The sequence below is a fragment of the Nanorana parkeri genome, unplaced genomic scaffold (genome assembly GCF_000935625.1).
Source record: "Nanorana parkeri isolate BGI_ZX_2015 unplaced genomic scaffold, ASM93562v1 scaffold982, whole genome shotgun sequence".
Taxonomy (NCBI): domain Eukaryota; kingdom Metazoa; phylum Chordata; class Amphibia; order Anura; family Dicroglossidae; genus Nanorana; species Nanorana parkeri.
Genome location: NW_017307250.1, coordinates 376,752 through 404,176, shown reverse-complemented (window position 1 = coordinate 404,176; position 27,425 = coordinate 376,752). Strand labels below are relative to the sequence as shown.

The window sequence follows — 27,425 nt, the reverse complement described above, 5'->3', positions numbered from 1 at the left end:
GGCTTCCAGTATTATCTAGCTCCTCCCTCCCCAGCCTTCCTGTCCCTAACCTGCCCCTTATATTCATTGGATTTAAGTTATTTCAATAATGGACGCTCAGCAATACATCTGGGCATTACCACAGCTATGTGCAGCCCCTCCCACCAGCCAGCTTTGCATAGAGAAGCACAGAGACCGAATGTTGAATTCACTGGGTCTAAAATACTGCAATGTATGTAATCAAAACAGGTTTTATTTAGGAACATAATTACTATGTTGATGAGGGGGAAAGTGTGGAACCAGACAAGCATGTTTCATGTTACACCCTAAATTTGCACAAACATGGCCTAAAACGGATAGGGAACCTTGGCACTCCATATGTTTTGGAACTACAGGTTCCATAAGGCAGTGAAAGAATGACAGCCACAGGCATGACTCCCAGAAGCAGAGGCATGATGGCATTTGTAGTTTAAGCACAGCTAGAGTGCCAAGGTTGCCTTCCCCTGGTCTAAAAGATAAGATAAACGTAGCCTTCAAATTTCTAAGTATGACTAAGTAAAACTAACCAGAGTAATTCCATATACATTTGCTAATCTAGCTTATGACTGCTGGAATTAGCAATGTTTCCATATTTATGAAAGAATTCATGTCTAATGGAAGAAACAGAGTGAGACTTGAGGTTGTATCTGGCCATGAATAGTATGTGTCCTATGTTATATTTGCCATTATCAGTCTCTGAATGACAAAACCGAAAGATTGTTCTAGTGTCAGAAATGACTCTAACCTCAGGCTCCCTCCTCCAGTTATGAGGTTGTGGATATTTGGAGTATGTAACATGCACATATATGAGTTTTCCTAAAAGTGAGCTAAGTGCTTTCTTTGTCATTATAAATCACTGCAATGCCTTACTGTAATTGTAAGAAGCACTCAGAACAGCTTCCAGTATAATTCCTGACTCTGTACTCTTTTTACTATTCACTTTTGTGCTAAATTGTTGTAGACATCAGTATTTTTTCGGTGGTCTTTTTTTTTTTAACTCATGGGTTGGTTCAGTGTGGTTAGGTACTAATTAGTGGGTTGCTTTATATTTTGTGCAGCACTTCGATGAAGACACTGGAATCTGAAGACCTCCCACGAGCTGCCCTCAATCGTGTATTCTGTGTGGTGAGATACAAATTCATGAGATTGGGATGCCAATAGATTCTTTTTCCTTTTTTTTTCTTACAGATTTTTTTTGTGTGTGTATTTGAAATGTACTATGTGGTTTCCACAGGGTTGCTGGGCTTAATCCATATAACAGAATATGTCGCATTGGCCAATGGGGGGCCTATTCACTTCAGTGTGCTATTCCACAATGCACCTAACATGTGGTACCATGCGCTAGATGCATTGCATTGCTATTGATTTCAGTGGCACCCAATGCACCTCCCAGCAGCTGTTTGTTGCAGTACAGTGCGTGGTACTGCAATACCTTGTGTTGCGGGATGGTGGTAAAACGCAGTGCATGTGCTACTTTTTCTCATTGCAGCACATGATATTGCAGTACTGTGGGTTGCACTGCACAGCAACGCATGGTCACCAGGAGGTGCGTTGGGGTGCCATTCGAATGAATGGCAGCACAGCCAGCACATAGTCCTGCATACTAGGTGCATTGTGCAACAGTGTACACCAAACACACGGTAACATGCAATTAGCACAATGCTCTGGTGTGATATGGGCCCTACATGACAGTACTTGATGTAGTTCTAAAGTGAACTTCACAAATATTTGTAGAGCAGAGGCTACAGTCTGAACTCGAAGCTACTAGCTAAATACACAGATGGCATGTGTATATGGGAATTGTGTAATCTGGTAAAGCATGTTTACGCCTGTGGAGTTATGCTCACTAGTTATTCCAGTGATTTTTACAGCTCTACCATACAGTAAAGACAGGTTGGTGACCTGACTTTTTCTCTACTGCAGTTATAGTAATACAGCCTATTTAACTCCCTACACCCCACACACACCAGTGATTGGATATGCTCATCACTGCTTCCACTATCTGCAGGCTTGACCCTTCCTCTTCTAGTACTGTTGTACAGGGGTATATAAGAGGCTGATACCAAGCCAAATTTAAGTAGTTACACTGGTTGCGTTTGAAATCCATGTCATGTTTTTTTTAATGAATACATAACTGCATTGAAGAGACACTAAAATCAGGAGGTAAATCTTAAATTTGCTTTCAAGTACCTTAACTATGAACTAAAATATCTCTTATTTGTGTATCACTCGGCTGTAGATCCTCAAATCATCCCTGAATTGGTGCTCACACTGTTCTTCCTTCTGGAGGGGGGCTACTTTTCTTCCCCATGGTCCCTGTGTGTGTTGTAAAGTAGCCGCCGCTCCAAGCTCACTCCAATGATGGACTGCAATCTCAATACAAATGAGTAAACTAAACGTGAGATTGCAATCCATCATGGGAGCGAGCTTGGAGCGGTGGGTACTTTACAACACACACAGGGACCATGAGTAACAGAAGTAGCCACACTCCAGAAGGAAGGACAGTGTCAGTACCAATTCAGAGATGATTTGAGGATCTACAGCCGAGTGATACACAAATAAGATACAGTTTTTTTAATAGTTAGGGTACTTGAATGCATTTTTAAGATTTAACTCTTGAGTTTAGTGTTTTGTTCAGACATCATTTGCGCATCAGTGAAATAGTTGACTAATAGTATTCCGGAAAATTGGTGTTACAATTGGCCTATAATGCATATGTAATTATAAATTATAGGATGAATGCCACAAAACTGCTTTGCTTATATTGCTGGAAAACTTCAGTGATGGTGGGCATATGTGAGAAGAATTTTTAAGGCTGCATAGTGAAGGAGCGATTTGTTACAGAATAGCTATGCAAGTTCCAGATGTTTCCAGATAGACAATCAGTGTATATGTTGATCTGTTGATCCATAGTTGTATTAGATCTAATAGAGGTGTTATATGTGAAATACCAGACTGTAGTAAAAGTTGCTTGCTGATGTGACCACAGATTCTCTGTGATAAAAGGGACACAACTACCGGTATGTTATTTTAACAATAGCAACAGCATTTTTAGAAAATCATATTTTCCTGTTGACCTGTTGTTCAGGGAAAGGGAGGGAGATGGGTGTTTTTACAAGCGTAAGTAATCTTTCAAAGTCACTTCCTTCTGTTACTCTATTAATACAGAGACTGCAGGAATTGTGACTAGGACAGTATGCAACCAAAGTGAGTCCTGTAAAGCATAGCGGGAAGGAACTGTGTCATCCTTCATTCATCCTGTCAAGTATGCCCTGCTGACAGCTACAATATTATCTCCTATCCATGCTACTGCTACACATGTTTCCCTTCTTCCTGATCTGTTTTAATCCATGCCAGCAATATCCAAAGCTGCTTGGTGGCTAACTATCACTGAGGCAATAAGGCTGTGAGAGACAAAACAAAAGCTTTGTTAATTTTTATCTGACTAATAGGATCATTATGATGGAGGAGTCATTATCATTTACATTATGTCTCCTGTTTCGGTAGTCCATGCCACATAGTGTGGAATCAGACTTTCCCTAAACTTCATGTAGTAATTCTCCAATCCTACATTTTACAATGCCTCCACATGATAAGGGATAAGTCCACTATAAATGAAAATTTGGGGGTCAATGTCAGAGGGTTGAAGTACCTGCTGACTTCTTATATCTCAGAAAAGATTTCCGCTCTGTAGATCATTTCTCTGTCCCACTGCTAAGCCCATTCCAAGGGTGGCACACTCCTGCTCCTGACATCTCCATATTGTCTTGTATTGTATTGATTGATGTGGATACAAGCAGGAGTAGGACACTTTTCAGAAACATTGGGGCCAGTGCTGTTACAACAGTGAACAACTTCCATGTCATTTTGCACTTAAGAGCTTTCTTACTCTAAATTAATATTGGCATGTTTTTCACCACTATTTTCACTAGGAATGTACAGATACTTTTCAAGTACCAGTGCAGATACTTGGCATTTTCATGAGAACTACCAGGGTTGCAGCGATTGCAGCTGGGACCTGGCTCTGGCGCTCCACCACTGTCCTGAAATCATCAGTCTGTATTGTTTTAGAAAAACTGTCACATGACAATAAGCAAAAATGTATCAGTACTCGTACTAGTAAGTACTCGGCAAGTACCAGTACTCGTACTCGCAAAACTGGTATCTGTGTATCCCTTTATTTATATTTATAAAAACAAAATCATACATTAAAACAGAGATGTACAAATCCCAGGAGCTCCGTGTGCTCCTTACAAATGACAGCTGCCTCCTAATTTCTGAATTTTTCTCTAGTGTAGTCTTGGAGCTCAAAAGTATCGGTACATGTACTTGTACTTGTACCGAGTACTGTACTTGGTATCTGTGCAACCCTCATTTTCACTGACTGGCTGATCCTTTGGCTAGCTTCGGCCCCAGGACCCCTTCGGTTCAGTAGAACCGAAGGGCTGCTGTACGGGCTATTCACTATAGCCCGTACAGCTCCCGAAGTCAGCCTAGTGGCTCAGTCAAGCCGAAGGCATATGCTTCGGCTCGACTGAGCCGAGGTGAAAGCCGAAGCTGGGCGGAGCCAGCCGTCATCTCACGGCTGGCTCCGGCTACTTGCACAGACAGATCAGCGTCCCTGGTTACCAAGTAACCAGGGACGCTGATCTCCATACAGCCCAACTCTCCCGGACGCTCCAGGAGTCTCCCGCTATTAGATAGCTGCTCCCAGTTGCCCGGGAGAGAAACACCCTCTCCTGGAAAGTTTTACTCTGCTCAATCGTGCAGGGTAAACCTTTCCCTGCTCTGTTTTCTTTTATTTTTTTCTTCTGACATCGGAGCTGTTGGCTGCCGTCAGAATAAAAAAAAAAATCACCATAGCTACATTCCTATTGGCTATTTCAATTTGCAATAGCCAATAGCAAACTAACTATTGCACCCGCCCACTGCTGCTGTCAATCAGCAGAGGAGACCTGAAGTTCTCCATCAGGTCCCCTTTTAGTGATTGACAGCAGCAGAGGGCGGGTGCAATAGCTAGTTTGCTATTGGCTATTGCAAAGTGAAATAGCCAATAGGAATCTAGCTATGCATTCCTATTGTGATTTTTTTTTTTGACGGCAGCAGAACCGCCCAGCCAATAGAAAAGAGTTGGGCGGAGCTAGCTGTCACTGCAAGCTCCGCCAATTAGTTTTTTTTTCTATTTTATTGTTTTTACTTTTTTAACAGTTTTTCTATTCTGCTGAGCATGTTCAGCCGACCCGAAGCAAGCCGATGTACAGCTGATTTCAGCCGATATAGCCGAACAGCGTTCAGCTCACTTCACTTCAGATGGGTTATTCACTCGGCTGCCTACGGCAGCATAGTGAATAGATCCCTTAATGTTTAGTAATGTACATCAATAATTTTCTTTTAAAGCCCCATTTAAATCTCAGGTGTAGAAATGGAAGAGAACCCTCCGCACACCTTACAGCAGTCCCGGCCAATTTAGGATGATGGTGCTCGAAGTGACCAAATCACGGATGGCACCGCGCAAACACAAAGCAAAAAGGTAAAAAGTCACCAGCACTCGATTTTTTGAAAGTGAATATGTCCCTTTATTGGACAAAAGACGTCATAGGGGAGCCGACGTTTCGGGGCCACACACGGTCCCTTCTTCAAGGCAGAAAGTATGACAAAGAAATAATCAAACAACCCACACATATATACCCCCTGGTAAGAAGAAGAAATTCAGGACCCTCGATCAACACGAGACAACAAAAATTCAGGAATGCCCGATAATTAATTTATCACCAGAATTATTTCTGATAGCGAAAACCAAGTCCTTAGTAAGGGACTTTCATTTTGCCCCTCACCACAGTTCAATGATTTTCAATTTGAAATTGATACTTTTAAATTAGAACATTCCCTGAAATTAAAGCAGTACTTTGGTCATCTAACAAATGTTAAAGATCCGGATCCATTGATATCTAAATTTAAAAAGAGAAGTTCATTTATACCACCTGGACAGTTTACATCTATTGAAACTTATATCAAAACAGTCAGACATGATACACGTGTGGTCACCGATAAGAGAAGGACATATAACCATAGACATCCCTCGAATCTAAATAAGGCCGAAACAACCTCCCTTAAGTCATTACAGGAGGATGCCTCTATCATCATGAAACCTGCTGACTCGTCTGGCACACTTGTCCTGCACCCCAGCAAAGGAGGCCGCCTTGTGGGTATATATATTATTAGTCCATTGCTCGGACATCTGTACTCTTTGTTTTCTGATCTTAATTATCTTGAGATACCAACTAGTGGTATACTATGGAACAGCATGATGAACATCATGAGGATACAACCTATACATATGCATTTAACAAACGTGAAATTGATGCCATACTATTTCCAGCCAACCCTACCATTGCATTTGGGTCTGATTCCACGATTGATCTCCTTAGAGATCTGAAGAGGCTAAAAAAGAAACATATTGATCTTGAATTGCATGGATTCACACTCTCCGAATACTTTAGAGCTAAAAAAATCCCAAGAGGGTTTCACATACGTAATCAACTGACTATTGGCAGACAGAGTCGAGAATTTTGTGATAGATGGTGTGCTATCTCTACACAAAACTCCTTCAATTATATGTTACTCGTGATTGAGGAGATAAAAACCCAACTTTGTCAAATCAACAAAGAGATCACATTATTTGAAACCAAGATTCGTATTAAAATACCAGATGAGACTGCCTTCAATGATGAAATCAAAAAAATGGAATCCGAAATATGTCTTTACGCGGATAAAATTCGTGCTGCTAAACGGGAAAAATTTAAATTAGTATGTCAAGACTACCAGGATGGTAGGGTGTATCCCTGGCTCACCGGGAACACCTTTGCCAGAAGACAAAGGGGTGGTGCTTTCCAACGTGGAGGAGGTAGACAACGTTTCCATAAATATAAAACTAGCTCTAGTGAGAGCGAACGACCTACAGAGAACCCCTCTACAGACAGCGATGTACCATCTACAAAGCCGTTAGACACCTCTACCATTACTGGATCTGCCTCTACATCAACATCTTTTTTAGGAAGAAATGTACCCGAAGAGGTGGTAAGAAGAAGAAATTCAGGACCCTCGATCAACACGAGACAACAAAAATTCAGGAATGCCCGATAATTAATTTATCATCCAGAATTATTTCTGATAGCGAAAGCCAAGTCCTTAGTAAGGGACTTTCATTTTGTCCCTCACCACAGTTCAATGATTTTCAATTTGAAATTGATACTTTTAAATTAGAACGTTCCCTGAAATTAAAGCAGCACTTTGGTCATCTAACAAATGTTAAAGATCCGGATCCATTGATATCTAAATTTAAAAAGAGAAGTTCATTTATACCACCTGGACAGTTTACATCTATTGAAACTTATATCAAAACAGTCAGACATGATACACGTGTGGTCACCGATAAGAGAAGGACATATAACCATAGACATCCCTCGAATCTAAATAAGGCCGAAACAACCTCCCTTAAGTCATTACAGGAGGATGCCTCTATCATCATCAAACCTGCTGATAAAGGGGGAGCCATTATTGTCATGGACTATGCCAATTATAGAACAGGCATGAATAATTTATTATCGGACTCCACCACATATCGATCCATCCCACGAGACCCTCTCAGTTCAATTCTCAATAAACTTTCATCGTTGATCAATATGGCATTGACCCAGAGATGGATTTCAGAAAGCACCGCTGAGTGGCTATATAATCAATATGCACGGACACCAGTGATCTATGGATTACCAAAGATTCACAAGGGATATAATCCACTCACCTTTAGACCCATTGTTGTGGGGACTGGCTCGATATTACAACCACTTGCTATGCTGCTAGATTTTTTTCTGCAACCTATGGTGCAGGCTCTTCACTCATATACACGTGACACTAATGACTTTATTCTTAAGTTAAAAAGCATTGATGTAATTAGCCCAGATTGGTTGTTTCTAACCCTAGATGTCTCTGCACTTTATACAAGTATCCCCTCTGAAGGGGGCTACGAGCTGTAGAGTACTTTCTCTCTAGAAGAGAATTACCATCTCCACCAACATCCTTCATTTTGGATGGGTTGAGAATGGTACTTGACCATAATTATTTTCGTTTTGAGGAACAATATTTTCTCCAAACGAGGGGTACCGCCATGGGCAGTTCTGTTGCCCCATCCTATGCAAATTTATTTATGGGATATCTTGAAGATTGTTGTATTTACCCATCTGAGCTGTTTGAACATGTAAAACTGTGGACAAGGTATATTGACGATATCTTCGTCATTTGGTCTGGTCCAGATGACGATATGCATATCTTCATAGAATACCTTAACACACTAGCAGAAGGTATTGTCTTTAACCCAGAGGTATCCAAAACCAAAATTTCATTTTTGGATGTTATGGTCACAGCCGATCAGGGGCAGGTGATTACCTCACTATACACTAAACCAACTGACCGTAATACATTGCTCTCATATGGCAGCGCTCACCCTGACAGACTGAGGGACTCCTTGCCCATCTCTCAGTTTGTCAGGGTTATGCGTATTTTTTCAGATACAGTCGATTGCGAAATACAACTATCCAAAATGTATAACAAATTTAGTGAGAGAGGTTATCCTAAAGATGTCCTTGACCACACATTAAATGTAGCTAGAGAGAGATATCTAACTCCCAAGCTTAAGGATGAACTATCCAAAGATTCTAACTATTGCACCCGCCCACTGCTGCTGTCAATCAGCAGAGGAGACCTGAAGTTCTCCATCAGGTCCCCTTTTAGTGATTGACAGCAGCAGAGGGCGGGTGCAATAGCTAGTTTGCTATTGGCTATTGCAAAGTGAAATAGCCAATAGGAATCTAGCTATGCATTCCTATTGTGATTTTTTTTTTTGACGGCAGCAGAACCGCCCAGCCAATAGAAAAGAGTTGGGCGGAGCTAGCTGTCACTGCAAGCTCCGCCAATTAGTTTTTTTTTCTATTTTATTGTTTTTACTTTTTTAACAGTTTTTCTATTCTGCTGAGCATGTTCAGCCGACCCGAAGCAAGCCGATGTACAGCTGATTTCAGCCGATATAGCCGAACAGCGTTCAGCTCACTTCACTTCAGATGGGTTATTCACTCGGCTGCCTACGGCAGCATAGTGAATAGATCCCTTAATGTTTAGTAATGTACATCAATAATTTTCTTTTAAAGCCCCATTTAAATCTCAGGTGTAGAAATGGAAGAGAACCCTCCGCACACCTTACAGCAGTCCCGGCCAATTTAGGATGATGGTGCTCGAAGTGACCAAATCACGGATGGCACCGCGCAAACACAAAGCAAAAAGGTAAAAAGTCACCAGCACTCGATTTTTTGAAAGTGAATATGTCCCTTTATTGGACAAAAGACGTCATAGGGGAGCCGACGTTTCGGGGCCACACACGGTCCCTTCTTCAAGGCAGAAAGTATGACAAAGAAATAATCAAACAACCCACACATATATACCCCCTGGTAAGAAGAAGAAATTCAGGACCCTCGATCAACACGAGACAACAAAAATTCAGGAATGCCCGATAATTAATTTATCACCAGAATTATTTCTGATAGCGAAAACCAAGTCCTTAGTAAGGGACTTTCATTTTGCCCCTCACCACAGTTCAATGATTTTCAATTTGAAATTGATACTTTTAAATTAGAACATTCCCTGAAATTAAAGCAGTACTTTGGTCATCTAACAAATGTTAAAGATCCGGATCCATTGATATCTAAATTTAAAAAGAGAAGTTCATTTATACCACCTGGACAGTTTACATCTATTGAAACTTATATCAAAACAGTCAGACATGATACACGTGTGGTCACCGATAAGAGAAGGACATATAACCATAGACATCCCTCGAATCTAAATAAGGCCGAAACAACCTCCCTTAAGTCATTACAGGAGGATGCCTCTATCATCATGAAACCTGCTGACTCGTCTGGCACACTTGTCCTGCACCCCAGCAAAGGAGGCCGCCTTGTGGGTATATATATTATTAGTCCATTGCTCGGACATCTGTACTCTTTGTTTTCTGATCTTAATTATCTTGAGATACCAACTAGTGGTATACTATGGAACAGCATGATGAACATCATGAGGATACAACCTATACATATGCATTTAACAAACGTGAAATTGATGCCATACTATTTCCAGCCAACCCTACCATTGCATTTGGGTCTGATTCCACCATTGATCTCCTTAGAGATCTGAAGAGGCTTAAATAGAAACATATTGATCTTGAATTGCATGGATTCACACTCTCCGAATACTTTAGAGCTAAAAAAATCCCAAGAGGGTTTCGCATACGTAATCAACCGACTATTGGCAGACAGAGTCGAGAATTTTGTGATAGATGGTGTGCTATCTCTACACAAAACTCCTTCAATTATATGTTACTCGTGATTGAGGAGATAAAAACCCAACTTTGTCAAATCAACAAAGAGATCACATTATTTGAAACCAAGATTCGTATTAAAATACCAGATGAGACTGCCTTCAATGATGAAATCAAAAAAATGGAATCCGAAATATGTCTTTACGCGGATAAAATTCGTGCTGCTAAACGGGAAAAATTTAAATTAGTATGTCAAGACTACCAGGATGGTAGGGTGTATCCCTGGCTCACCGGGAACACCTTTGCCAGAAGACAAAGGGGTGGTGCTTTCCAACGTGGAGGAGGTAGACAACGTTTCCATAAATATAAAACTAGCTCTAGTGAGAGCGAACGACCTACAGAGAACCCCTCTACAGACAGCGATGTACCATCTACAAAGCCGTTAGACACCTCTACCATTACTGGATCTGCCTCTACATCAACATCTTTTTTAGGAAGAAATGTACCCGAAGAGGTGGTAAGAAGAAGAAATTCAGGACCCTCGATCAACACGAGACAACAAAAATTCAGGAATGCCCGATAATTAATTTATCATCCAGAATTATTTCTGATAGCGAAAGCCAAGTCCTTAGTAAGGGACTTTCATTTTGCCCCTCACCACAGTTCAATGATTTTCAATTTGAAATTGATACTTTTAAATTAGAACGTTCCCTGAAATTAAAGCAGCACTTTGGTCATCTAACAAATGTTAAAGATCCGGATCCATTGATATCTAAATTTAAAAAGAGAAGTTCATTTATACCACCTGGACAGTTTACATCTATTGAAACTTATATCAAAACAGTCAGACATGATACACGTGTGGTCACCGATAAGAGAAGGACATATAACCATAGACATCCCTCGAATCTAAATAAGGCCGAAACAACCTCCCTTAAGTCATTACAGGAGGATGCCTCTATCATCATCAAACCTGCTGATAAAGGGGGAGCCATTATTGTCATGGACTATGCCAATTATAGAACAGGCATGAATAATTTATTATCGGACTCCACCACATATCGATCCATCCCACGAGACCCTCTCAGTTCAATTCTCAATAAACTTTCATCGTTGATCAATATGGCATTGACCCAGAGATGGATTTCAGAAAGCACCGCTGAGTGGCTATATAATCAATATGCACGGACACCAGTGATCTATGGATTACCAAAGATTCACAAGGGATATAATCCACTCACCTTTAGACCCATTGTTGTGGGGACTGGCTCGATATTACAACCACTTGCTATGCTGCTAGATTTTTTTCTGCAACCTATGGTGCAGGCTCTTCACTCATATACACGTGACACTAATGACTTTATTCTTAAGTTAAAAAGCATTGATGTAATTAGCCCAGATTGGTTGTTTCTAACCCTAGATGTCTCTGCACTTTATACAAGTATCCCCTCTGAAGGGGGCTACGAGCTGTAGAGTACTTTCTCTCTAGAAGAGAATTACCATCTCCACCAACATCCTTCATTTTGGATGGGTTGAGAATGGTACTTGACCATAATTATTTTCGTTTTGAGGAACAATATTTTCTCCAAACAAGGGGTACCGCCATGGGCAGTTCTGTTGCCCCATCTTATGCAAATGTATTTATGGGATATCTTGAAGATTGTTGTATTTACCCATCTGAGCTGTTTGAACATGTAAAACTGTGGACAAGGTATATTGACGATATCTTCGTCATTTGGTCTGGTCCAGATGACGATATGCATATCTTCATAGAATACCTTAACACACTAGCAGAAGGTATTGTCTTTAACCCAGAGGTATCTAAAACCAAAATTTCCTTCTTGGATGTATAGACCCCTTAGGGGGGAAATAGAGACAATTTATTATTGCGTAGAGAAGCCTTTTGGATTCACACTCTTAATACTGTTAGACCGAAAGGACTCAATACTTCATTGTCCCTATCCTGTTTCTTGACAGATTGACCTTACCTAACATAAACTACGTTGCTTTGTATTGAGCTTTTGTATCCATATGCACCAGCCACGTATAGATATATAATATTAACATATCAGTATTAATGATTTTTTATATAATTAAATTATTCCTTGATACTAAAAAAGACCTATAATCTCATATTAAGAAACCATTGCATACTATATCAATAAGATTTGAAATATTTATGATGCTTGTTTTGGTATATTAATTATTAATTTGATCTATTATCTTTACTTGTGGCCCAAATGTGCAATCATGACATTACGTGCTGTTCCGTTTTAAATGTCTTTTAAATGTTTGTTTTTTATGCATATCTTATCTGTTTTAGTACGTGTCTCTATATATGTGGTTAGTTTTTTCATAAAATTGGCGTCATATCTAATGCCCTATTACATATACTTTTCCAGGGATATTGCTGTGCCTATATATTGGTCTGATTGGCTACCTATTTTTCTAGTCTTGTTCGTGTCTCCTGTTTTTTCGGATTGGCTATATTGGCAGTGCACTTTGAATCGGCTGCCTTGACGAAACATTTCTGGTCCCTATGGTAACCCATAAAGCTTCCATTTGTACCGCATCACATAGCCTATGGAGCTTTGCGCATGCGCCGTACGCTTTTTGTGAGTCGTGACGGTCTCCCCCCTGCCTGTGACGTCTTTCTCCCGCGCCTGCGTTAGGTGGAAATAGATTGCGGATCATAGCATATCATACGTACCATAGCGATTGGTGCTCCGGATATCAATATTGCCTCTATGCCGACCTCTATGCAGCCACAGCACCTGGAAGTTTCGATTGTTGGTATGTATCGATTTATGTTTGTTTATAGTATTCTTTTTTTGAACTGCTTCTGAGTTTTTTCAAAGATGGCGTTTTTGCCGCCATTATGACATCATGATGTGTGTATCTCTTTGATTATTGAGTGATCACAGGGGGTATATATGTGTGGGTTGTTTGATTATTTCTTTGTCATACTTTCTGCCTTGAAGAAGGCACCCTGTGTGGCCCCGAAACGTCGGCTCCCCTATGACGTCTTTTGTCCAATAAAGGGACATATTCACTTTCAAAAAATCGAGTGCTGGTGACTTTTTACCTTTTTCCATTTAAATCTCACACTTTTTTGGTTTATAGTCCTGACATTCACATGGTATAATTTATGTTTTTGTGTTGGGAAATGTCTTAGAGCTAAACTCTGGGCAAAAAAAACATTTCAATATATGTTTCCCAATAGCACAAAGGATATAAATCTACTTTGTGATCCTCAGCAAGCCCAGGTTTTACCTTGTGTCCTCACAAAGACTTGTATTGCAGGGGGAGGGAGGGCCAAGTCAGACTAGTTCTGATTACTGCGCTGGGCAACTCTGGTGCCTATTGGACTGGCCAGTCGTAGTTAGATAGACTATACTACTACTCTAACAGGAAAGTGGAGAGATAAGACTATGAAAGCATTTGTAACAATATCTGCCTGGCCGCATATCTATTTCTATGATCTAAATTGGGCTTTAATCATTGCTGTATCTGTAATCAGTTCTACAAGTTTTTATAGAGTTTAAGAATCAATTGCATTCCAGAACTCTTTTGTAGCATCCACAAGAATGTCTTGTGATGTTGTAATAAGTTTCACCTTTTCCCTTTCCAGATGTTCTCAGAGACATTCAGTGGAGATGAGGTTTGGAGAGTGATGAGGGAAGGCCATGGAAGAACCTCTTGCTATTTCTTAGACTTCAGATACCATAGGCCTAGCATAGCTTTGAGGAATGTTTAGGGTCATTGTGCAGATGTAAAATGAATCCTGAATGACATGGCTTTTAAACCAAAGGGAATGATATCCCTCTGCAGAATAGAACGTAGAACAATACTTATTTTTGGTTCTGCATAAGAGATTATTTGAAGAATAGGCAAAACATATCCACACCTGAGTATTTTCCTTTTAATTTTTCATTTTAGGTTTCATGTACTAAGCAAGCATCCATTTCCTCACATATGCTAGTCCAAATGACACTGTAATCTTCAAATTTTGAATAATCTGTATGCCTCTTTTGTGAGTCTTCATTGTAAAGTTTCAGCATTGTTTGACAAATGGTGAGGACACTTGATTTGTTGTAAAAAAAATAATAATTTGTGAATTGCTCCATTCCCACAGAGGGCGCATTTTCCTATGATCATTTTACTGTATTTTCTGTGTTCAGGAATTATGTTGTTTTCTAATTAGTTAGCTTGTTTATAAAAGAATCTTTATACATACATTTTTTCCAGGTGTCTTTGGCATAGTGTTATGACATCACATGTCTTCTTCACCCTCTTTTTCCCCTGGTAGTGGGTGGATCCTGAACACTGCAGAGATCGGCATCATTTAATGGTGTGGGACACTTTTTAAGCATTTTCCTAAGAGCCCAGGTAGGAAGTAGAGCCATTTAACTGAAAAAGGACCAATTTTGGATTGCTTAGTCTCCGGCGGACAGTTAAGGAAAGGAGGCGAATGTGGCAGCTGCTTTTTATTTTTAACTCTTGGGAGGCTATGGGAGGCCATAATACTACTTTAGCCAACATGTTACAGCTGAGAAACATTTTTCATTATTTCCAGTGTTTTCTAGCAGCAGAAAATGCAAAAAAGCTTAAAATGGAATTCCAGCTAGAACTTCTACTTTAGTTATGCATGGAATCGGATAGAGTTAAGTCATCTGTCAGGTCTTTATTACCATAAATTTTTCCCCAATGCAGAGAATTTTACAAACTTCCTGTCACGGTGATGGTGCATATAAAGACAAAAAGTGAGGGAATGTCTCCATATCAGGAACATGTGAGTGAGTGCATATAGACAGGAAGTGGCTCAAACAGCGTGAACACAAACAACAGCTAGTCAGGTTTTACTTTCTTATACAGTTTGCTGGGTGCGGAATGCTCAGGGTTCTGTCTCTCTGGTAAAGCTAGAAAAACTTTGAATAGTGTCGATCTGGTGATGTCACGGATATCGACGTCACCGGACTCCTTCCCCCTTCCCCAAGTGGCTCTGTCGGCTAACGAGGGGAAGGGGGGAGGAGTCCGGTGACGTCGATGTCCGTGACGGCTAACGAAGGGAAGGAGGGAGGAGTCCTGTGACGTCACCGGGCTCCTCCCACCTTCGTTAGCCGACGGAGCCACTTGGGCCGGTGAGTTTGCCCAAGAAACTTTCTGCACGAGCGCCAGCCAAGGCATTGGCCTATACACATACAGCACACCATGAGGCCAACCATAACATTTAGGAACCAATACGGAGTCTCAGAATGTAGATCCAAACTCAGCCTTTATAAAAATATACCTGTATCTCTGGATCAACTGATTACTGCTTATGTGATTTTTCCTCATAGGCTCAGTTAGAGTTACCCAGGTTTGTAAGACTTACACTTAACTGCAAACTCAAAGTTTTACTTCTTCATGTACTCTTTCTGTGCAGGTGATTCGAAAGGGCTGGTTGACTATAAGCAATATCAGTCTTATGAAAGGAGGATCCAAAGACTATTGGTTTATTCTGACTGCAGAGAGCCTTTCCTGGTATAAAGACGATGAGGTAAGTGGAATCCATAGGGAATATTTTTTTTCCCCAAAATATAAAATCTGGTTTCTGCTGATTTATTTTAACTAATCTATCAATCTATAACTCCCCACCTCCCTATAGAGATTGTGTAGTTAGGCCTGAACTCCAATACTTCTCCATTAAACTTCTTCTGTGTCACTACGGTAATATTAACAGTTATGTAATTTTGGAGAATTAATATGTAAACATATTCCAAGGGTGGTGTCCTAAAATTATAGCAGACACAGATTTTATATCAGGTCTAATTAAATAGTGGCAGGATCTAATATACTGCAAGGCCCCCCTTGAACTACACAATTGTTAGGAGATGTGAGAGATCAGATCTGAAGCAAATTCTGACTGTTTCATCAGCATATTAGTTTTTTTGGTCAATAAAAAAATCTCAATAAAGATAGAACAAAAGTGACAGCAATAGTCCTTTCCCATTACACTGGGACGAAAGGTTAAAGGAGTCAGTGCTTTTCCCCATAGTTCTCCCCAGGATCACAGGAGGACACAAGCTAGCGTCCTCCCGTGACCCAAAGCTCAGTATACCGCGAGCTACAGCTACTGAGACCGCCGCAGCCGGGACGGATCGCGACATTACTGTCGAGATCCACCGAGCTGTGTGATTGACAGCTGGCTCTGCCTATCGAGAGGCAGAGCCAGCTGTACACGCCCCCAGTCAGCGCTGGAGGATCGGACAGGGAAGGGGGGGAATCCCTGCAGGGAGCCGTGAGTGACAGCCACGGCTCTCTGCAGGGACATGATCGAGAAATGAGCAAGCGACGGTATGTGTTCACTCACTTCCCGATCTATTGAGCCGACATGTGACAGTTTAATTGTCACACGTCGGCTCGAACCATGAGGTTGAGTGATTTTCACTCACCTCATAGTTTTCCTTTAAGGGTTTTTTTTTATACCGTATGTTGCACTGAAGAATGACAGACAATTGTATTATGTTGCATTTAAATACATTTGTAGTATGTTTACCAACTTTATTGGCTTGTTTTTCAGTTTTAGTCTTACTATAGTGTAGAAAAAATATGAATGTAAGAAACAGGGAAGAGCTTTTAATGACTTCCTGTGAATTTTATGGTGACATGCATAGAGCAAGAGTTGCTTTTCCTGAAAAAGGCCTAGATCAATACAGTTTAAATAGACCCTGTCACTTTGCCCATTTACAACAATGTGACAAGTACTCTTGAAAAAAATAACCCCCCATCCTCACACACACATACTGACCTTGACTGCACTTTTCTGTCATTCCATTGGTTCATCAAAGTCAGAAGTCCCACCCCTGTGTCAGCTCCATGTCAAATGGCATCAGAGTATATGCAGGGATAATGACTGCCTCAAAGTTTGACCATGGCGAGTGGCCACTCAGACCTGAGCACTGTACCTGGAAGGAGTTCACATGCTCCCTCATACCTGGAAGCACCAGACATTTGTCAACAACACCATCAGAGGAATGGAGCTGCAAGGGGGTGCGTGAAAGCGAGTTAATTGTTAATTGTGCGAGTTAAAAGTGACGGAGTCTCTTGAACCCCACTTTTTTAAAAATTTGAGTGGTTTAAATATCAGCTCCTCTGCTGTCCCATTACCTTTAGCATCCAGAATGTTCACGCAGTATGTTTTGAGGGGATTTTCACTTTAATTTGGACAGTATTGTGCTCAACTTTACATGGACTTAGTAAAGGATGTGAATTGTTACTGGCATAATAAAATGCCAAACCCTAGCAATCGAGTCTCTTATCTTACACTTCTTTATCTGCATTTAGGGATCGACATGCCATCACTGTATGTGTAATATCTGTGACCTTTGTTTTTGTGGTCCACAGGTCATATTTACTATAGATTCTGGTGGTCACAGACACCATATCACGTGGTATTATGTGAGACAGCCTTGTTTATAATGATTTTAACATTAAAGCTTTTCTACTTTTGAGTGATTTAATTATGTATATGTTAAACTTTGGCATAGTGTTCTATATAGGACTGTGGGAGCCTCATATAAAGAGGAGAATTTGAGTTTTGATTGTAGTGTGGTGCCTGGATGCTGGATGCTCCCATTGCTTTCCTTTATATAAACAGTCCAGTGGAAGAGCAAGCCATAGGTCTTGTATTCATAAAATAAATTAATGTATTTATGTTGCTTCAATACTTGACCAGTGAGTGGCTCTTCCACCACTGGACTGCCTGTTACTCCTATCTGAGTGCAGTACCTGCCCTTGGTGGGAAATATATATTTTTTTATATATATATATATATACACACACACACACACACACACACACACACACTAATAAAACAGATATTGTCTAATACTGAAACAATTTCAACATTTTAAGGGGCATTTTTCCATAAACTGTTTCCTTAAATATTTCTTTTTAAAAACAGAAGATGGCACATTAATATTAATGACAGCTGAATTTCCGGCTGGTTGTTGGTAAAAGTGAAATAAGACACAAAGGCCAATAAGACACAAAAAGTGCAGTCCATTTTTTTCTGATTTGAATTCTTTCCATAATTTGTAGAACTGTGTGTAAAATATAGTAAATTAAATTTAAAAATACCGTTTCCTCCCACCTTCTCCTCTCCTCTTTTAGTTTAACAGCGTTCCACACAATTAGGGTTGCACTCATTAGCATGATCTAAGTACCCCTTCAGCTAGAAGCTTTTGCAGTTGCAGTGGATTGTATGTCACCATGCAGACAGTGAATAATGTTGGCTTATAAAAACACCGCTTCCAAGAACTGCATTGCATAGTACTTGTCATTGATGGATAGACACAGCTATTGATGCTTGTAAGTGTGGACTATGTGTGCAACACTGATTAACAGATACTGAAATTTAGAATGTTAGGAACACAAGACCTCACTTATCATAAAAAGGTGTAAATATAAACTCTGTATTTTGCCCATAGAAGCCACCCAGATTCTTCCTTTGCTGTTTACACTACTGCAGTTGGATAATGAAGGGGCATCTAATTGGATATTAAAAGCAACACAGACTGTTCTTATTTCAGATACTTAAGATAATTGAGAAAACCAGAAATGATGCAGCTGTTACTGACGTTTGTGAGTACAAACACTGAGGGCTGATATACGTGCCATTAGGCACACAGAATGTGGCTTAGGACCACAAAAATGTGTCACTCACCCGCTCTCTGTCCAAGATGTATCGCTTGTCTTAAAAGGGGTATAGACTCCACAAAGAGAGAAATAATCTTGCTCCATTGCAAAGCATTAGTAAAACTTCATCTGAAATATGCAGTTCAGTTTTGGGCACTGGAGAGAGTGCAAGTGGAAGACCTCTGCTATAAGGAAATCTTAGCTGAACTGAATTTATTATCTCTTGAGAAGAGGTGTTTAAGGGTGCAAAGTTATTAATTGCAAAGGACAAGGGGGCACTCTTTGCATCTGGAGGAAAAGAAGTTTAACTGCCACATACAGCAAGGCTTCTTCACAGTAAGAGCTGTGAAAACGTGGAATAGACTTCTTCAGAAACTAGTTCTAGACAGCCCAGAATATGCAGTAGCTGGCCTATTAACATGTCATAACACCAGTGATTGTTGATCCAGGTAATATCTGATTGCCTTTTAATCCCTGGTGGAATACATTAGACTATGCTGTATAAGGTTTTTTTTCGTTGGATACACTGTATCAACTATGGACATAGGCTTCTATATATGGAGGTTTTCATATTGTTTATTTATTCATTTTTTTCTATTGGTTGAACTCAATAGACCTTACATGTAAGTATGTGAAACTCTATAAACACTCCAAAGACATGCTGGTAGGTTAATTGGCTCCTCTCTAAGTTGTCCCTCTGTGTATGCATGTGAGATGGGAACCTTAGATTGTAAGCTCCTTGAGGGTAGGGACTGATATGAATGTGCAACTATGTAAAGTGCTGCATAAATTGCCAGCGCTATATAAATACCTGCAGTAATAATAATAATAATTAACCAAAGAAGTGAATGGAAATTGTCTTGCACTCACCGTCTCCCACATTGGAGGTTTCCAAGATCAAATTACTCCCGGCATGCAATTCAATGGCATGCAAACTGCCACTGCTTACAGACTGGCCAGGTGCGTCTTATTATCATGTTGCCAGGGGCCAGTCAGAACCCTTACATATCCTGCACTGGCTGGGAGAGGAGAGTTAAGGCCCATCCCTTATGTGCTGGAGCCAAATAAAAGAAAAAGATGGATTTTTTCCTATTACCTTGACAGGCTGAGAAAACGATTTGATCTCACTCAGTCCACTTTCAGTCGACAGGGCAGCTAGGAGGCCATAGCAGCCCACAAAGCACCACTGACAGGCAGTGGGACTCAACCTTTAGAAAAGGCAGGTGAATTAGAACATTTATGGTGCCATTGGTCATCATCCAGTAGCAGTATCATCACCCTTTCACACATTGCAACCATAATCCCCAGGCAACAGTGCAAGTAAGAAAAATTCAATAAGGATGAATAGCAATCTTTTTTTTAGAGTTGGCAAATAGCCAAATAAACCACTGAAATACATATGTGAGAGCTGTCTTACCTGCCAAAGGACTTGTGTATCTGTCCAGCCAGTCCTGAGAGTGGCATAGCCCTGCCAGATAGAACAACCAGCCTGGTGACCTCACTTTTTTCTCCTGCAATTAAAGCCCATCTCCAGGCAGGAGAATACACCCTTTCATTCCTCCCTCTCGATCACCCTCCCATCACCCATTTAGAGGTTGTTTTTTTTAAATTAAATAACCTTCAATGCTTATGTTTTTACTCGACTAAGTCCATTGTTAATGCCTTCCCAGCTGCCAGGTGCCACAGCCAGTTAATCAAGTGCTGCAGTAGACTGGTCTCATTTCCTGATGTCATCAGCAGTCTTTCATTTTCTCTGCTGGACATCCAATAGAAAGTGTCCCAGGCAGTAATGTGGATACCTGAAGAAGGACCCTCCTCTGAGATAGAAGACTTGTGAGCTGGCTGGTTACATGACCACAAATTAGGGTGAGTATTTTAGGCTTTTAGAGATAGATTTGTTTTTTAAGTAACCTAGCGATACGTTAGGGGGATTAGTGATGGGAAAGGAGTTGTAAGGGGGAGCTATATCCAGAGTTTAATAATCCTAGTCAATCCCTGGCCTCCAGCCTGTTATTGGTTGGTAAAGGAGCATCAGCTAAATTATGAGATTATCTCTCTGCTCTCTCTTTCTGGCAGCCTGTTTCTTGTCAGTACGTGAACATGCAGGACACCTGGTTTGCCTCATGTGATGCTCATCTTTCTCCCAGTCTTAGTGCTGGCCTACAGAAAATTACAAGAGGATGAAATACATTTAACCACTTGAAGATTGGGGTGTTTACACCCCCTTCCTGGCCAGGCCATTTTTCAGTATTCAGCGCTGCGGTACTTTGACTGACATTTATTCCATCATGCAACGCTATACTGAAATTCATTTTATACCATTTTTTGGGGACACATAGAGCTTTCTTTTTTACTATATTAAGGAACAATTACTGAAAATTTTGGGGGAAAAACTGTTTCCCCTATATTAAATTCTGCATTGGGTAAACATTTATGATTACCCAATTTTTTGGTAAAATATAAGATGGGGTCACGTCAGGTAAACAGACACCAAACATGTCAAGCCTTAAAATTGCGCGCACCCGTGAAACCTCAAAAAACTACAATACTCAAAATTGGCTATAGGCGACGCTTTAAAAGCTTTTACCACTCATCAGTTTAGTGTTATGAGTGATTGATGGCCCTAAAATTATAGCTCTCACTCCGATGTTCGAGACGATATGTAACATGTGTAGCGCAATTGTCGTTTTCACGCATTGGCGCACCCGACGCGTATTTATGTTTATATGTAGGGGTGGGGGACTTACATTTTTTTTACACTTTTATATATATTTATATGTGACTTTTATTTTCTTCTCCTTTTTTATTTTTCTTACACTTAATGTTATTGCTATCACATAGGGGGGTTAACAATCCCCCATGTGATAGCACAGACACACTGACAGGTCCTTTTTATGGAGACATTAGGGGTCTCCAAGACCCCTAATGTCACCTGGGGATCCCCAACTAAGCTGATGAAGCAGAGATCTGCTTCACCAGCCTTTTCTCTGGTTATAGCAGCTAGAGAAATGACAACTCAATGGCAGCACATACAAGTGATCGGACGGCTATAAAGCCGCCGATCGCTTCTTTGTGTAACAACCGTTCATGGCTGTTTACATTTTAAATTTTTTTTCTCTGCCCATGCACGTGCTAGAGGGCGCGTGCCAGCCGAAAAAATGGGAGCTTGTCGTCCGACCGTTTATTTACAATGGCCGGACAGCAAGCAGTTAAAAAAGAACTATGGGGTAACTTTTTTTTCCCGTAGGTTTCTTTAGGATCATGGGAGGATGTATGCTAACGTCCTCCCGTGACCCAAAACTCAGTATATAGCGGGCTATTACCCGCTATATGCTGAGAACGCCACAACCAGGACGAATTCCATCATTACTGTAGATATCCACAATTGGCTCTGCCTATGTAGGCACAGAGACAGCTATGCCCGCACTCTCTGCTGTCCGTCCCTCAGTCAGTGCTAGGGAAGTGGGAATCCCTGCGGGGAGCAGTGACTCTCTCTGCAGGGAGGTGAGCGAAAACATACTGCAGCTCTCTCACTTCCCAGTCAAAAGATCCGACGTGTGACAGATTTAATGTCACACGTCGGCTCTAACAATGAGGATGAGTGTATTTCACTCACCCCATAATTCTCGTGTAATAATTTTTTTAAATAAAAACATATCTGGATTTGCTGTTGTTTTTTTTTTATTGGCTGCCTGGAGTTCATTTTTAAAGTTCATATTGGAGTTCATATTGAATTTCCTGCATAAGCCCAGATGTGACTGGTTCTCTTTAAAGCTATATTATTCGTGCTAGGCATCAAGGTCCAGTGGTGCACTTACACATACATGCCAATGAGGTCTTATTGTTTCACAGAAAAGCAGTTGTGATTTACATTCTTTTTTTTTTTTCTTTTTAAATTTTAGGTGATGTGTTTCTGTGAACCTAAACAAATGTAATGATTTTTGCAGAGTACAGTACTCTGCAGTACTGCAGTCTTAACTATAATTCACATATCATTCTGACACTAGAATATACTGCATCTTAGGACACACCAATAATTACAGTAAAATTGGTTTCTAGGTGGAATCTGCATATCATGCCTCTGAGTCAACAACATGCACTGCAATGTAGTTAGCATTTGCTGAGCAGTTTGGTGAAATACTGCCCACTAATGTGATAATTAAGTTGTCATTAAGCTACCAACTCGGTGGATATGCGCTAACTAGAAAATTTAGCTGACATAGACAGCACTGTATTGTGTTTTCTTTGCATTTCAGTGCTACAGCCTCTTTAGCTAATGTGTGTGATCACTTATGCTCCAGTCGTGTATGTGACCCATTCCCTGACATTAATGAAAAAGGAAGTTGTCCTTTTCCTTTCCAAGTTGTTTTGCTTTTCCCCGGAGATGTGATAGTGTAGCTTCTTAAACCTAGGGACCAGAAAATTGTGTCAGCCAGTAAATATCAGAAAGACCTCCGTGATGTTTAGCTTACTGCTGGTTTGGCGTGGCTCTGATCCTTCATTTACAGACCACCTCTGCTCACACTAACAACAGTTAACTTGATTATGAGCCTCAAATAGCAAAGCATGCTTTGATTTGCTTAAGGCACTTTTTTTGTCTGCATTTGAAATACTAGTTATAATAGTTATAAACTTGTATGTTGCACTGCGTCACAAGCACATGAGTCAGTTGTAGGTCGATATGGATTACTTATTTTGTAATTTGTTTTTTTTTGTGCCTATAGCTGTAACTAATATAACATATAGGAAGTGTATGTAAAATAAAACCTTCCAAAAAGAGAACAGTTTTCCATCTAAGTATGTATTAAGCAAGATTTATTTGCGACATAGAGCTCACTGCTTGTTCAACAATGTTTTAAAACTAAACACTAACATAATTAAATAGCTGCTCCTGGCCAAATTGGATGTGGAAGAAAATTCCTTCTTAATTCCTAAAGGCCACACAGATTTACCCCCAAGCATTCTCTATGCATTGTTTTTTTAATGAAAAAAAATAAAATGTCTGCATTTATCTGGATGTCGTGAGTTTTCCAGTTGGAATTTGAAAACGAGACCATCTGGTGTGTGGCGTTGTTACCCTTTCTGCAAACAGAGGGCCCCCAACGAGCCATGAAAATAAAGGCTCTGTTATACTTTAGCTGTCGCTCATAACCCTCACCACTGGAATGAGCCCAATTAAGGAGGCTCTCTGCTTGCTTCAGTTTTCTTTCTTAGATTAACCTTTTCTTTGCCGAAAAGCTGCACATTGAAAGCATTACTTTGTGGCTTTGTATGTAAGGATTATTATATTTATATTATTATTTTACATTCTATCCCCATTAATCAGATTAGGGACAAAGTCACTCATTTGCACTTACATACTCATATAGTCACACACTCATTCATGAGTTATATATTCATTTTTATATATAATATTACAGTTATGATTATGATTATTAATTTTGGTATTGTGAATGTAATTTCATTCGTTTATATAGTGTATCTCTTACAGGTCTATTATATTAAAAAAGTCCAGGTTTTCTCCTTGGTTTATGACATTCACAGAGACAGGCAAGGCGAGTTGCAGTTTTGGCTCTGTGGATTAGGTATATTATTGCTGCAGGATAACTGCTAGTAGTATTTGCTTCTATTGGTGGCATTACAGTTTTTATTGACTTTAAAGGTTGACTCCAAAGTCAAAAATGTATTTCACAAAGTATCGAGGACTAAAGGGTTAACTCACACAAAACTCACTTTTCAGTTATGGCTGGATATAGGTAGACTTACTCTTTCATTGCCTTCTTGCATCTTTTGGTGATTCCACTGGAAAGATCCACCCCGTGCAATTCCCAGGTCTGCTTTGCACACAGGGGACTCTTGCTTCAACGTCCGCAACAAGAGAAAAGTCAATGCTAATGCATTTTTTGTAGTGTTCACTAAATCAATTAGCCAGTGGGCTCTTGCAGTGGTTGGATAGACCTAAGAGCTCATGTTCTAAGATTATAAAAAGTCCATGACAGATATACTTGTACTGCTACTACAGTGAAATAAAATGTGTGAACTGACCTTTTAATTAACATGTAAATAATGAAGGTACTAAAGGATACATATAAGTCTATTCAGAGGTTTAGCCACATTAGAAGCATAGACAAATTAAAGTTAAAAACCTAAAACTAAGAAGACTGACATGGGACATTATGATTGGTGAATTTAAAGCAGCCCTTTAGCTGTTGTGGAACTACAAGTCCCATGAGGCATTGCAAAACTAACAGTTATAGGCATGACTCCCAGAGGAAGAATCATGTTGGGATTTGTAGTTGAAGCACAGCTGGGGGGCCGGAATTGCCCAGCCTTGAATTGAAGTTTAGTACTACTAAAAAATGTGCACACTACAAAACCCCTTACACTCAATCCAGTTCTTGAGGATTTTAAGCATTGGGCGAAGATAACTTTTAAAAATGGCTTAGAAAGTGTGTAATACATTACAGCCAGTACAGTAACATCTAACAAAGCAGTGCAACAACATCAAAAAATTTGTTTTTATTGTGGAGTTGGCCCCTGTTTAAACTATTCAGCTCAGATCTCACGAGACCATATAGGAAATGCATTAAGAACTAGGAAAAAGGTCAAGTACATGTTATTTTTCCGTCGACAGAATAAAACCAATCCTTGCTATGCCGTAGTTGCAGCTGATGCTGTGGTACTTTATCTCAAGATGTAGTTGCTATAGAATTCCAGAGCTGCGCTGCCATTGGCTGGTAGTCACTCAGGCTGGGTTGTCATGTGACTGCCTGTCTGTGCCTGCTGTACAGGTGAGAGGATGTTCTGCACAGCAAGTGTAGACAGGCAGACACATGACAACTCCTTCCAGCCAATCCCACGATTCCATCGGCACAGGCTGATAAGGAGCCTACATCTCCTTTGGATTTTGTTGCATGCAAGGTGAACATGGTTGTACAAAAGAGTATATTGTTCAAGACATAAAATTACAATAATTACAGTTTGCAACTGTTCATTATGCTTTATTCTATTCAATTAAAATACATGTTGATACAGGTAATCCAAGTTTGTATTGTCCTTAAACATACAGCGCCACAAAACTCTTGCTTGATGTACTTACAGATTACTATATATTTAAATCAGTAATAAATTAATTTACTCTGGATACGCACATGAGAAAAAATGAAATAGATACAGACACATAAATATTATTATTAGATAAGGCAAATTTATACCAGTGTTTAAATATTAGCAATTCTCTGTATTTATTTGGTCCATAATTTTAGACATTGTGGTATGCCACTGGAATATGACAGTGTTAATATTCCTATATTAAATATTATCAAGGTTATTGCATTGAAATATGGAGGAATACATTAATTATATTTTGTACATATACTGTTGTTAAGCTCGCAGGCATGCAGTTATTTAAAATGTGTTCTGCAATATGCTGTGAAATGTAGAAGACAGGAGTTATGTTAACATTAACAGACAGAGATGGCATTTAGGTCTGGTCAGTATTTCTACTAGCTATAGTATAAAATTTAAACATGCATGACTACACATGAATTGAGGGAAAAAAAGTCATATAAGTAAGATTAAAGAAAAAGCTGATGATCTCTAGAAATAAAAATAATTGGAAACATTACACTGAACAGTAGAGATTGTTAAGTAACAGTGTTTATGCTTCGAATCTTGTTTCCTCTATTTAGTGACTGTACCTGCGTATCCATTGTGTCAATTTGCCTAGACATCTGTTAAAGAAATTATGGGCATGTCACAAGAAAACTGGGCACAACACATCCATTTTCCATGTGCCATTTTACTGTTCACATTTTTCAGCATTTAGACTGTGTCTGTGTTTATTTGTGTATTATTTGATATATTTATTTTTCTTCTTTTCCCAAGGAAATGTATTTTCTTCACACTGTGTGTGGTCAGCCTGCAGTGTTGATAAGAGTAGTTACCTGGAGTTTTTTTTCTCTTTGTATAAACATGTTTGTAATGGTCTGGAAGGCCAACTTCAGACAGGAAGCTCTTTTGCCCTGTTAACAGATGGGGAGCATGAGGGAGACATATGGAAGTCATCTTTCTCTTGAAAGCTGACTTCCCGTTACTGTTAAAGATTTTTTTTTTTGTGTGCGTGTTATTTGTTACAATTATATTTAAAGAATAATATCCACGGAACATGTATTATCTAAAGTGTTTTAGTGCCTAGTATTACAGCTTAGATTCTGTATCTGACCTATATCACTTGGACATTAGAAGAAAGGGGTAGGCTCCGAATGCTTGTTCTGAAAATGTAACTGTTAGTATCACGGACTGTACTTAACTTTGTTGTTGCAAGAGTGCACTAATACACTAATAAGACTACAAATATATATAT

At 39.8% G+C, this 27,425-nt stretch overlaps 1 protein-coding gene across 1 annotated transcript in view; it reads left to right on the top strand.

Annotated features, from left to right (window-relative positions):
- Positions 1-27,425, top strand: part of DNM3 (dynamin 3) — a 212,304-nt gene that overhangs the window by 33,039 nt on the left and 151,840 nt on the right. Inside the window, exons 15-16 of the mRNA XM_018566844.1 lie at positions 1,077-1,143; positions 15,807-15,920. Of these exons, the coding sequence (XP_018422346.1) occupies positions 1,077-1,143; positions 15,807-15,920 (181 nt within the window). The remainder of the gene's footprint in view (positions 1-1,076; positions 1,144-15,806; positions 15,921-27,425) is intronic.